At 37.4% G+C, this 14123-nt stretch overlaps 2 protein-coding genes across 2 annotated transcripts; both read left to right on the plus strand.

The window, feature by feature from the left end:
• Positions 1–1031: 1031 nt before the first annotated feature.
• On the plus strand, positions 1032–4547 carry LOC132059803 (small ribosomal subunit protein uS4y-like). Its single transcript, XM_059452583.1, has 3 exons — positions 1032–1191; positions 2537–2918; positions 4198–4547. Exons 1-3 carry the CDS (start codon positions 1164–1166, stop codon positions 4379–4381), a joined length of 594 nt encoding a protein of 197 aa, XP_059308566.1. The 5' UTR covers positions 1032–1163; the 3' UTR covers positions 4382–4547.
• Positions 4548–10876: 6329 nt separating this feature from the next.
• Positions 10877–11518, plus strand: LOC132061386 (secreted RxLR effector protein 161-like). Its single transcript, XM_059454216.1, has one exon. It carries the CDS (start codon positions 10877–10879, stop codon positions 11516–11518), a length of 642 nt encoding a protein of 213 aa, XP_059310199.1.
• The last annotated feature ends 2605 nt before the right edge of the window (positions 11519–14123 follow it).

Below are 14123 nucleotides of genomic sequence, written 5' to 3' on the forward strand. Positions count from 1 at the left end.
ATGGAGTACCCGAAAATACTTCATCTTCCCATTTCCAGTAACCACAAGAATTAATCTGTCCAAAAAATTAAAATTAAATTAATACATAAATAATGCGCAAAACCAATCAAAATATGAATAACAACAATAGCTAACCATTGGCTTAGGACACTTAAAGAACTTCCTTCTAGGTTTTGAAGGAGTTTTTGAAGTTAAGTGGCTAGCTATCAAACCACAATGGCTCTTCAACTGCGACGAGGAGCTATTTTTCGACATTTTTCAAGACATAAATAGTGCAAGAGAGGAGAGAAGAACAGAAGAGAGGAAAAAACCCTAGCTTTTGATGGTGAAGAAGAAGGCATTGTTTGGTCTTTTTATTTTAGGACTCATTTAATTAAATTGCTGACATGGCCTCTTATGTGGCATTTTAATGGGACACGGTGGACAAGCCTAGCCCAAGCCATTGGCCACGGTGGACAGGCGTAAAAAATAGGGGCAAATATTGCAACTATTGTAACGGTAGGGATAAATATGTGCCAAAAGTATAACAGGGGTAAATATGAACTATTTCCCAGAGTAGAGGGGTAAATCAGGCCCTTTTCCCAAATTTCAATGGACAATTTGCAGGATTGTCCTTCGCTGGGGGTGGTCTTTAACTTTTGCCCTTAAGGCCCAAATTCTGCTTTAAAGTAGAATTTACATGGTCAGTTTTGCAAAGTCTTCCCATGCAAATCGCCTTAAGGCAGAATTTGCATGGAAAGAATTCTGCCTTCTGCCCATGGAAATTCTGCCTTAAGGTTCAAATTCTGCCTTGAATGGATAGATTTGCAAAATTCGGCCTTAAGGCAGAATTAGCATGGGCAGAATTCTACCTTGCGAAATTCTATTTTTTTTATTGAGTTAGAGTTCGAACCCATAACCTCGGGGTATTAGGCGAAGGATAAAACTTAAAGACCACCAATTTGAAGGACAAAAATTAAAGACCACCCCAAATGAGGCCAATCCGCGTAAAAAAAAGAATTTCAATTACTACTCAAACAAGGTTTGGGCCCAACGTTTTAATTCTTAAGAGTCAGCAACTCATTGAAGGCCCATTAGGGTTCTAAGATGAGTACATAAGGAGTATCCTTTTATCTATTTACCTTCTCTTCTGTATTTGCGATCCCCTGACAGGAACAAGAAACATGGTGCACGTCAATTTTTACCGCAACTGTAAGTCTTATTACCATGCATCTTTTTCTCTCTGTGTATATCTTTTTTCGTTGGATAATTTTCTTTGATTAAATGCAAATTAGTGTTTTTTCCTCACTGAAGCTTAACGGAATGATTATATAGGATTTAGACTGAGGTATGCCTGTGATTGCATTCTTTTTTGGGATCAATATTGTGACCAAGAATTAGTAGGAATATGAATATATGCAGCATTCGAGGTCATTTTATGCCCTGTAATAGTACCTGGTAATCAACCTGGTTTATTTAAGTTGATTTGCCATTAGGGCTTTTGATTTATGGCCATATTGAAGGTTATGTGATTGTCTGATCAGTTGGTTTGGAATGTAAGGGTGTGTTTAGTATATGGAAGAAAATGTTTTTCAATTTTCTCATGTTTGATTGGTCAAAATATCTTTGCGAAAACAAGTTCCTTAAAAATGTAAAAAATGAAAAGTTCCATAAGTAACATTCCAAGTTCATTGTCACCTCCCAACCACCTAATGCCCTCAGCCCCCACTACTTTACCAACCCACCCCTGTGCCCCACTCCCCACCCCATAGTGTTTTGTTAGATTACTGATAAATATTCTTGAGATAATATTTTTTTGCTTACTTAACAAACGCTAGAAAATAGGTAAGAAACCAACTTGTTTGACGAGAAAACAGTTTCTATGGAAAGCATTTTCCTGTCACGCCAAACACCCTAAATTTCAATTCTATTGCTTGAATTAGAAATTGGGTGAATTTTCATTTTTTTTTTTTTTTTTTTAGTGTGGTTAAAGACTTGTATGTTACTATTGGGCTAAGCATGAGATTATAGAGCCTCTACTTTGAGAGAAACTCTATCTACCTTAAAGTCAAAGAATATACTAGTATTCGATTTTTTAGCTGACGACAGCTGATGTGCGATTGATTGATATTTTACACTCTGTTTGGATGGTTGTTACATATTTTTTCATAATGTATCATATACATAATGTCACACATCAACAATTTGAAGGATTAACCTACAAGAAAAGTACGGCACGGGTTAGAGGTACTAATTAGGGCACAGGAAAAAAAAAGATTATTTGATAATAACTAAAGACAAAATGAGAAAAATAAAAAAGGTAACGATGCGATCACACCAAATCAGTCGTTACAAATTAACAACAGAATAGAATACAATATGTAAACACCATCCAAACAAGCTGCTAGTAGAGCACCATCCATTATTAGCTGGTAAGTGACCTACGTTGATTCTGTATCTTCAATTTTGTTGTGATATGCTTAGCTCATAAATTAATACCATGTTTGGTATATACACACATTAAGTTTTTCTTACATAATTGTTATATGTAATTCAGATGGGAAGACCTTTAAGAAGCCTCGAAGGCCGTACGAGAAGGAGCGGTTGGATGCAGAGTTGAAGCTTGTAGGAGAGTATGGACTAAGGTGCAAGAGGGAACTTTGGAGAGTTCAGTATGCTTTGAGCCGTATCAGAAATGCTGCGAGAATGCTTCTGACACTGGATGAGAAGGACCCACGTCGTATTTTTGAAGGTGAAGCACTCTTGAGGAGGATGAACAGGTACGGATTATTGGATGAGAGCCAAAACAAGCTCGATTACGTCTTGGCTCTCACTGTAGAGAACTTTCTTGAGCGTCGTCTCCAAACACTAGTGTTCAAGACTGGCATGGCTAAGTCAATTCATCATGCTAGAGTCCTCATCAGGCAAAGGCATATCAGGTACAGATAGTTGCTTTAATGGCAAATGCATATAAATAATTTCAGTCTTTCCTGTTTCTGTTTTTTGTTGTTTATCGACTTTTTCCCCTGGTGTGCATATATCTGTGCTGATTGTGAAGAACGTAATTTACTAATATCACCTCTGATGACACAATGACATTTGGCACTTATAATCTTCTTGATTTGGGTTTAACGTTTTCATTCCGGAAGTCCTAAAGGGTCAAAAGGGAGAATTTCTTTATCTGAAGAAAGCATCACCTAAAGTATTATGTTTGGAAAAAACGTTCTTGAATTCTGAAAGAAAGAGTCATTCTTGGGGTAAACAACTTTTTTTCTTCAAAATCTTCCGGAGTTATTGGCATTTCTAAATGTCCCGGTTTATTGTAGAGAAGTGCTTTTGCACCAAATGTATAGAAGATCCTACAAATGCTACAAAGATCCATCAACAAATAAAGAAGAGTTTTTTGTCTGGCATTGTCGAACTAGATAGAAGTTATATATTATAAAGATTGTTTCGTCAACCAAAAAAATTCTTTTTAATAGTATTTTGTCAACCAATATTAGCTGAGGAAGAAAGACTTTAATTTTATTCTGCAGACATATTTAAATGCATCTTATACTATGATTGTCATTTCGGTGCAAATAGATTGTATTAATTAGTGAAGTATGATACCATGCAAGACATGACATGAGAATAATGTCTGCTGCTTGATTATTCATTTCTTTTATTTATCAGAAGAAAAAAAGTCTGCTGCATGTATCACTAGTTTTGTTTACACAAGCAGAATCCTTTGGGAATGTACTAAAGAAGCACATATATGCAACACATCCCCAGGGTAGCATGTGAGTTTTTGTTTTCAGGGGTCGTTTGGTTCGAAGACAAGTTATGCTGAGATTAGAATGCTGGGATTAGTTATAGTGACATTATTTCTTATCGATTCATTGGTTTGTTGAATTAAAAATAACATGCATTGCATTTTCAAGAATAGTACTGAATAGGGTGTATAAGCATAAGAATGGTACTGGTATTGTTAATGCCATGGTTTACTATGTATAAGAATAGTACTTAATAGGGTGTATAATTTATGCTGGTATTAGTTGTACTTAGGTGAGTTTTGCAACCAAACATCATACTAAGATGTTATACCAGTATTATTCTACCTAGTAAACCCTACTAAATGACCTCAGTGTCTTGCTGTGTATAGTAATGGAGCTTCTTTTTATTTGGTGCCCTTGCATTTGGATCTCAGTTTTGATTCCCAATATCTTTGCATTGCAGAGTTGGGAGGCAGGTGGTGAATGTTCCTTCCTTTATGGTTAGGGTGGATTCCCAGAAGCACATCGACTTCTCTCTCACTAGTCCGTTCGGTGGAGGACGTCCTGGAAGAGTCAAGCGAAAGAACCAAAAGGCTGCAGCCAAGAAGGCTTCTGGAGGTGATGGAGATGAGGAGGATGAAGAATGAGCAACTATCTTGTTTGCAGTATTTCGCTATAGTACTACTGGCTTATCTTATTTTTCTGCAGTTTTGTGGTTACCGTAATGTAGTAGAAAGAAATGTATTAAACAAGTTTTGGAGAAGTTTTTAATTTTGGATTTTGCGTTGTTTTAAGAGTTTTGACTAATTCTGTCCTTCCTTTGCTTCCAAAAATTCTGGATTGAAAAAGAGTAGAACATATTATAGGCCTTTTCTACTTCAAATTCACAAAGAATCGAGTCCTCAATCCTCAAATTCGTCGCCATGATCCATGAACTCACTTTCTCCGCTGTGATGTCTTCTGAGAATTTAACTCCTAAATGTTATAGCGCCCTTAATTACTTTTTATTCACATTTAAATAATTTTCCAACATAACAATAGTTTTCAAAACATGACAATTATTTGAATAAGTATCCCTTAATTTTAGGTTTCAATGCTGATAATTTCCTTCCAATCTATATAATTTTTAGTCCCTCCGATTTTTCAACAGAAATCTTCATCTATTGGTTCATCAACCACATGAAGGAACATACAGGATCATTCACAATTCAACTTGGGAATATTCTCTCCCTATTCATCTCGCTCTTCGTGTTGCTGCAAGCTTCAAGCCTCAAGGAGCCAGCTAGGATTCCGAAAATGTCACAATCAAAGCTCTTCAAATGAGCTACTAATTCAATTTCAATACAGGAAAAGCAACCCCAAACAATGATTCAAGCTTAGAAACAAGTTTCCTCCATAGGCTATCAATTCTAAATCCCAACTTTGAGACCCGAAAACCTCACCTCAAAGCTTTCCTAAATCAAATTGTAATTTCGAAATTTAGCTCAAATGATGCTTTAAATAGGAATAATGGTGCATAATGATGAATCTTGGATGAGAAGAATATCACAGAGGCGGATTCTGAAACCTCCTCATTCTTCCAATTTTATGACTTTGTATGGAATAGATGGTAGCTATAGTGATTTCCAGTGGTGGAATGATTGTTTGTTGTGCTTATGTTAAGCGTATGTCTTATGTTCGTCGCATGTCAGTATTACATACATGACATACACACAACATACAATTGACATACATCATATACAAGTGCTATATACTGTAAATATCACATGAATATACCTCTACGATGTGTATGTCAAGTGAATGTCCTATGTATACACCGACATACAATGATACACAGTGACATATAGGTATACATGGAGAGAAGAAGCTAAGAAAGTCATAGGATAGAACTCCGGTGAAGAAGCAACCGTAATATTGAACAATGTAATACTCCAGTTAAGGAGCACCAGTAACGAACAAAACTCCAGCGTTTTTCCGGTGAAACAGTGATGAACACCGGCTAAGCAGCCATGTAGTCTGTTAGCCCTAAAGGATAAAAGCAAGTAATTGTTTTAATGATGACATTGTATTTTGTAGGTACTAAAAAGGAATTGAAAGGCATGGAAGGGACGAACTCGACCAAGATCACGAGAAAAGGAAAATATACTACAAGGCATCAATCGGCGAAGAAGTATACATGGGCCAAGATCTGATCGATCCAATCAAGAAGACGTATATGAAAGGAAGTAAAAGACAGCAGGACAATTCTCTACAAAATCTGAAGGAAGATTCATCTCGGCCACAAGGAAAGAAAGATAGCAAGATCTCACTTCAAATTACATCACTATCACAAAGGAAAGAAGACCAGCAGAGCAGATTCAATTCTTAGAGATAAAGGAAAGAAGACCAACAAGGTCTCAAGGCAAATCACATAAGTATTATAAAAGGAAGAAGACCAGCAGAGCAGATTTGTATCGCGGACACAAAAGAAAGAAGACCCACAAAGAAGATCCAAAGATCAATCAGGGAATCAATCAAATCCCTGATTGAGGATAATTCCTTTGGGTTACCTTAGAGCCAGCCAAAGTTAGAATCAATCCTAGGAAAGATTGATTCACTTCCAAAATCTCTAGAAGAGAAGTCAGCTATAAAAAGAGACATCACAAGCAGAAGAAGGTTATAACTTCACTTGAGCAAAAATATCTATTCCTATAGCTTGTAAAAGTCTGTGAGTGTTAGAAAAAGAAAAGAGAGAATAGATAGCTATACAGGTAGAGGCTTTCAGTAGAGGATAATTGGAAAACTGTCCAAAATAGGAACCTCAGTTCAAAAAGGACCACTGCTGTAATCAAGTTACCACCAAGGCTCTAAGAAAACCCTTGTAACCTAAGGGGACTGGATTAGGCACCACACCGGTGATCCGAACCAGTATAAAAATCTCTGTGTCTCATTACTTTTAGTTCTTTATTATTTACGATTATCTGTCTGCTAACCAGTGTTTGAGTCTCTTCAGGAAAGTCGACTAACTATACAGGCAGTCGACTAGCGTATTTTAAAAAGGACTACAATTCACCCCCATCCCCTCTTGTGTTTTAATTGGTATCAGAGCAGGTCTCACAGAAAGTAGCTTAACAACACGTGAGTAAAGACCAAAATGTCAAGCTATCACATTCCCGGTGCAATTCTGCAATATGGTCATTCTCTATCGAAACCACCATACTTCAATGGACTGCATTACAACCACTAGAAGGAAAGATTCAAAATATTTGTGCTCTTAACTGACTACCAAGCATGGTTGGTAATCAAAAATGGGCAAAAGCCAATACCAAATGTTGATCCAAAGGCCAAAATTGACACTGAAACATTCGAATGCTCAAAAGAGCAGCAATAGATAATATCCACTAACGCTAGAGCTATTAGTCTGCTTTATTGTGCAGTTAGCAGTCACGAATTTTGAAAGATCTCAAACTGCGAAACAACGAAAGAAATGTGGGACAAACTGCAAGTCACTTACGAGGGCACATCAGAAGTCAGAAAATCCAGAGTCGATGCTCTTCAAAAGGAATATGAAATGTTCATGATGAAAGATGACGAAGACATCGAATCCATATTTACTCGTTTTAGTAAGATTTTAGGTGAATTAAAATCACTTGCATCTGTCTATACGAGTGGGCAACAAGTAAGGAAAATGGTAAGGAGTTTGCCTAAGGCATGGCAGACTAAAGTTATTGTTCTCGAGAGTTCAAAACTGGATGATATGACATATGATGAACTAAGAGGAAATCTTATGGCCTTTGAGACAAATCATATCAAGAGATATGCTCAAGAAGAAAAGAAGAAGACTGTCGCATTTAAAGCTACCACTGATGAAAGTGAAGATGATGATGATGACAGCAATAAGGCCCTCGCATTGATCAACTGAGGAGTCAAAAGTATTCTAAGTAAAAGGCGACAAAAATCACGAAGTGGCTACAGGAACAGTGATTAACAAAAGAATGATGACAGATGCTATCAGTGTGGAAAGCCAGGACACATCAAAGCTGAGTGTCCAGATCTGAAAAAGAAAAACTACAGAAAACAGCACACCTCCAGATCATATGGAGCTTGGAGTGATGAAGATGAATCAGAGACTGAAGATGTAACAAACATGTACTTCATGGCCAAATTGGATACGAGTGAGGTAAGAACTCCTACATGCTTTAAATGCATTGATCTTCAAGCATCTCTTGACTTAGTCACAGATGACCTTCAAAAGATGATTGATGAGTACAATAAATTGGCCAAAGAAAAAAAGAATTAGCAAATTCAACTGGAAGCAAGTCAAATTGAAGTAGACTTGCTCGAAGAAGAACTAGGTGAAATCAAAATGCAATTGAATAGCATTAAGAAGTCACCTAGCCACAGTTCTGTCAGGCCAAATGGAACTCCTTTTGATACTAATTCTAAATTTGGAAGAAACCAGTCGACTAATGATTTTACATCAACTGAGTTCTATTCCACCTCAAACACTTTTCCAAAAACCTTCTCATGCTATACTTGTGGCAGAGTAGGTCATAAATATTTTAACTGTAAGTACAAAAATATTAGATCTGGTAAATGGATTTGGGGGCCCAAAAACATAAGTGTTGGGCAGGACACTACTAACCCTCCAGGACCCAAGACAACTTGGGTACCTAAGAGAAACTAAATTCTTTGTTTTGCAGAAAGAACCAAGGAAGACTTTTAAAAAGGATATGGGGGTAATTGACAGTGGGTGTTCCAGACATATGACGGGCAAAAGAGAAAATTTCAAATCAGTAAAATATATAGATGGTGGTCAACTTGGATTTGGTGACAATGCTAAAAGAGATGTTATGGGAGTCAGATGCATCACTCTATGTCATTCATGTGATCTAGTGGAACTATATCTAATGAATGAAATGAAATACAATCTATTAAGCATCAGTCAACTATGTGATGCAGGATTCAAAGTTTTATTTGATGCTATCAAATGCACACACTGAGTCATGCAGCAAGGAAGCTTATCATCATTGGTGACAGAGTAGATAATATTTATGTCTTGAATAATATTGATTTGCCTACTCTCACTTGTCTTGCACCCATAGCCAGTGATCCTTGGTTGTGGCATAGAAAACTAGGGCATGCTAGTACGCATATTCTTGAAAAACTTTCTAAACATGATTTGGTCCTTGGGCTTCCTAAACTAAATTTTTCTAAAGATCATATATGTGATGCATGTCAATTAGGAAAACAGACCCACTCTTCTTTTAAACTAAAAGACATTGTTAGCACCACCAAACCTCTTCAACTTTTGCATATGGATTTATTTGGCCCTACTAGAACTGCTAGTATAGGAGGAAAGAAATATGGATTTGTTATTGTAGATGATTACTCAACATTCACTTGGCTTATGTTTTTAATTCACAAAGATGAAGCTTTCACCCAATTTGAGGTCTTTTGCAGAAAAGTAAAACAAGAAAAGGGATACTTTATCTCAACCATTCACAGTGATCATGGAAAGGAATTCGAAAATAAATCATTTGAAGAATTCTGCGCTCAACAAGGCTACACACAAACTTTTTCTTCGCCAAGATCTCCTCAACAGAACGGAGTCATTAAAAGAAAGAATATATCACTGCAGGATACTGCCAGAACAATGCTTCTTGAACAAGGATTGCTCAACCGCTTTTGGGCAGAAGCAGTAAGCACAGCCTGCCATATTTTAAATTGTTGTCTGATGAGGCTAATTCTAAAAAAGATGCCTTATGAGCTCTGGAGAGGTAATTGGCCAAATATAAGCAACTTTCATCCATTTGGATGCAAGTGTTTCATTCACAATAATGGTAAGGACAATCTTGGTAAATTTAATCCTCGCATCGATGAAGGTATTTTTATGGGCTATGCTCCTATCAGTAGATCATTTAGAGTATTCAATAAAAGAACTAAGACTATTGAAGAATCCATTCATGTTGTTTTTATTGATACTAACCGAAGTGTCCAAGACACCAGTGCTGTAAATGATGATACAGGAGAAGAGACTCCTGCACCAAAGTCGACTAATGATACTATCGAGTCGACTAATGAGGTATCAACACCTAAATTATCTTAATCTCAGGGAACTGAAGGAAATGCTGTTCAAGAAAAGGTTAAGAAAACTACTTCTGAGCCTCAGCAAAACGTCCCACGAGAATGGAGAAGCGAAGCTAGTTTTCCAAATGATTTTATTCTTGGAGATTCGAAAGCCAAAATGCAAACAAGAGCATCTTATAAACAGATGACTGTAGTCATGCTCATAGCTCAACTGGAGCCCAAGAAAGTTGATGAAGCTTTAAATGACGAATCATGGATAACTGCTATGCAAGAAGAACTTGATCAGTTTGAACGAAATCAGGTATGGAAGTTGGTTCCCAGACCCAAAAATGTATCTGGTATAGGAACAAAATGGGTCTTCAGGAACAAGCTGAATGAATCTGGACAAGTGATAAGAAATAAAGCATGACTCGTAGCCCAAGGTTATTCTCAACAGGAAGGCATAGACTACGATGAAACTTTTGCTCCCGTTGCAAGGTTAGAATCTATTCGCATCCTACTAGCATATGCATCCTTTAAACGCTTCAAATTATTCCAAATGGATGTAAAAAGGGCTTTCCTAAAAGGGTTCATTAAAGAAGAAGTTTTTGTAAAACAACCTCCAGGTTTTGAAAATTCCTCCTATCCCGATCATGTGTTTAAGCTTACTAAGGCTTTATACGGACTCAAACAGGCTCCAAAAGCTTGTTATGAAAGACTTAATTCCTTCTTGTTAGATAACAATTTTAGAAGAGGAAAAATCGATACCACTCTGTTTATACAAAAATCCTCAAATTGCATTTTGATTGCTCAAATTTATGTTGATGATATTATTTTTGGAAGTTTTAACCCTCTTTTATGCAAGAACTTTGCTGATCTCATGAAAAGAGAGTTTGAAATGAGTATGATAGGTGAACTTACATTCTTCCTAGGACTAATAATGGCACATTTGTGAGTCAAACAAAGTACACAAAGGAACTTATCAAGAAATTCTGTCTGGAAAAGGCAAAAGCGTATGGAACACCTAGAGTCCCTCAACATGCCTCGAAACAGATGCCCCAGGAAAGGATGTCGATGAAAGAACCTATCGGGCTATGATAGGATCTTTACTGTACCTTACAGCCAGTCGACCAAATATAATGTTCAGCGTATGCAAATGCGCTAGATTCCAGTCAACTCCTAAGGAGTCACATCTTACTGCAATAAAGCGAATCTTCCCCTATCTTATTGGAACTCAAGATTTTGGCTTATGGTATCCACATTCTACTAATTTTGATCTTATTGGATATTCAGATGCTGACTTTGCAGGTGACAAAACAGATAGAAAAAGTACCAGTGGTACTTGTCAAATTTTGGGAGAATCAATTATATCTTGGCATAGCAAAAAGCAAACATTCGTTGCATTATCAACTACTGAGGCTGAATATTTAGCCTTAGGAAGTTGTGGAACACAACTAGTATGGATGATGCACCAATTGATTGATTATGAATTATCTTATGACTCTATGCCTATTTTCTGTGATAACACTAGTGCAATTAGCCTTTCTAAATATACTGTTCATCATTCTAGAGCAAAACATATAGATATTAAGCATCATTTTATTAGAGATAATGTAGAAAATGGTGATTTTGCATTAGAATTTGTGGATTCTGAAAATCAACTTACTGATATTTTTACAAAACCCTTGCTTGAAGAAAGATTTTGTTTCCTTAGAAATTGTCTCGGAATTATTTAGTTTCAAAATAATTAAGGAATCTATTTGTTTGTACCATAGTTAATTTATTTTCTTGCCTTTATTATCGTGTGTCTTTTTATTAATTGTACTTCCCGCCTCCTCTTCCCACCATTATTACACCTCTTTCCAATGCACTAATCCGTCTCTTCAAATCACATCTCTTCGTCTCCCAACACACCTTTTCCCCTTCCACCTTCTTCTCTTTAACATCCCTTCATCCGTCATTATTTTTTCTCTCAACCATCTCTTCTCTTTCAAAACCCCTCCCCTTCTCTCAAAATGGTTCCTGTGAAAGGAGAAAGTTCGGGTTGTAGACGCTCCAGCCATCGTCTGCAAAGCCTAACAGGGCCTGATGACTATGTGAACCTCTCTGAATACTCCGATGATGAGACCATCGGAACCTTTGCTGAAAAGAAAAGGAGCGCTCCTCCTCCATCCAAGGAAAATACTTCAAAGAAAATCAAGAATAGAGAGGATGACGAGTTTGGGCCCGAAGACATGCAACTATTCTGGGGATCTACTGAGAAAGCAAAGTATAATCTCTTCAAAAAGAGGCGTAGTTCTACTGGTAGACTCATCAATATTGATCAACTAAAAAACTGCCATTGCAATGTAAGTGCTATCTTCAAAACCCAAAAATTGCCCCTTGTGTTTGCCCTCTCTGAACCAAAAGTCTTTGAGGAACCCGTAAGAATGTTCTATGCAAACTTTAGGGTCTCTAAGGATAGTGGAGAATTGGAAACCCTGGTCATGGACACTAAGATTGTTGTCAATGATTTTTTGTTTGAAAAAGTCTTTGGAGTCAAGTTTTACAAAATTGAATTTATGAGAATTGTTTGTTTAGAAAATTTTGAAGTTACCCTTGAAGAGGCTAGGGCTTTTATATCTGAACCTGATTCTGACATCTCTGATTTTGGACCCTCTAATTTGTGCTTTATTAACCTTGTTCTTGCTCATATTGCTGCGACTACTCTGCTCTCTCGAGTCGGCTCCCTTAGCACCGTCACTGCAAGGGATGTGTATGTTGTTTATTGTCTACTTAAGAAACATAAAGTCAACTAGACTGCTTGGTTTAAGGAGTATATGCTTGAGAGTGCTTTAGACACTTTTCCTCCGCCAGCCTTCCTTATGGTATGATCATTTCTCGAATGTTAAAGGATTTGTTTGTTGATCTTATAGACTTTCGTCCTTTTGTGGTCACTGCCTCCTATGATCATCGGGCATTTGCAAGTATGTGGTATGTTTTCTTGAATGGTGAATGGGTAGAGAAGGAAGCTGCCAAGGTAAGAGTTGAGACTACTGTTGAGCCAACACCTCCTCGAGCAGATATTCAAAGGTACTTCGAGAGCTTGCAGAGGTGAAACAAAGTGTTGCTGCTTTGGATACTCTCCTCCAGCAGATGTTTGAGGTTCTTGAAAAGGTCTTGATCTCTTCAAAAGAGGTAAGCGCTGATGTAGAAATGCTGCGGGTGAGCATGCAGGGTCAGCAAAATGAGGAGGGTATCAAAGTGGTGAACAAGCTGACTGCTCGAGTCGACTCCCTAAGTAAAGAAACCATCAATTCTAATACTGATCTCACTGTGGCTGTTCAGAACTCCTATTCGACCCTATCCTATAACGTTGAAACCTCCTATAACACCTTCTCCTCAAACATCATCAATACCCTGAAGTACTTCTGGAAAAGGGGCTCTTAATCCTTTGATGGTTTATTTGGATGTTTAAAACTATGTTTTTGTGTTTTTCTAGACTGTATGTTTTGGTCAACTATGTGCTTGGGGCTGTTTGTGTCCCCTAAAAACTATGTGACAAATTAGGTTGCTTAGTTATTATTTATATGTTTGTGCTTGCTTGGATTTTTTTATGCTTGTGTGCCTGTTGTGTTTGTTCTTGTGCTTGTATTTTTTCCTTTCTGATGATGTCAAAGGGGGAGAAAGAGCTTAGAGGGACCACGATGGAACGATGGGCTAAACTCAGGGGGAGCATCAAATCAAATCATGGAGAAGTAAAATGTCACACTCCTTTTTGGTTGCCATCATCGAAAAGGGGGAGATTGTTAGCCCTAAAGGATAAAAGCAAGTAATTGTTTTAATGATGACATTGTATTTTGTAGGTACTAAAAAGGAATTGAAAGCTGTGAAGGGCCAACTCAGCCAAGATCACAGAAAAGGAAAAAGTACTACAAGGCATCAATCAGCGAAGAAGTATACATGGGCCAAGATCTGATCGATCCAATCAAGAAGACGTATATGAAAGGAAGTAAAAGACAGCAGGACAATTCTCTACAAAATTTGAAGGAAGATTCATCTCGGCCACAAGGAAAGAAAGATAGCAAGATCTCACGTCAAATTACATCACTATCACAAAGGAAAGAAGACCAGCAGAGCAGATTCAATTCTCAGAGATAAAGGAAAGAAGACCAACAAGGTCCCAAGGCAAATCACATAAGTATTATAAAAGGAAGAAGACCAGCAGAGCAGATTTGTATCGCGGACACAAAGGAAAGAAGACCCACAAAGAAGATCCAAAGATCAATCAGGGAATCAATCAAATCCCTGATTGAGGATAATTCCCTTGGGTTACCTTAGAGCGAGCCAAAGTTAGAATCA

This window comes from Lycium ferocissimum, chromosome 6 (assembly GCF_029784015.1).
Source record: "Lycium ferocissimum isolate CSIRO_LF1 chromosome 6, AGI_CSIRO_Lferr_CH_V1, whole genome shotgun sequence".
NCBI classification, from domain to species: domain Eukaryota; kingdom Viridiplantae; phylum Streptophyta; class Magnoliopsida; order Solanales; family Solanaceae; genus Lycium; species Lycium ferocissimum.

Bases quoted from the DNA above. Each gene is read 5' to 3' on its own strand.
- LOC132061386 (XM_059454216.1), top strand. From the start codon at position 10,877: ATGATAGGATCTTTACTGTACCTTACAGCCAGTCGACCAAATATAATG.
- LOC132059803 (XM_059452583.1), top strand. From the start codon at position 1,164: ATGGTGCACGTCAATTTTTACCGCAACT. The intron at 1,192-2,536 runs GTAAGTCTTATT...TATGTAATTCAG, and splicing joins CGTCAATTTTTACCGCAACT to ATGGGAAGACCTTTAAGAAG. The intron at 2,919-4,197 runs GTACAGATAGTT...TTTGCATTGCAG, and splicing joins ATCAGGCAAAGGCATATCAG to AGTTGGGAGGCAGGTGGTGA.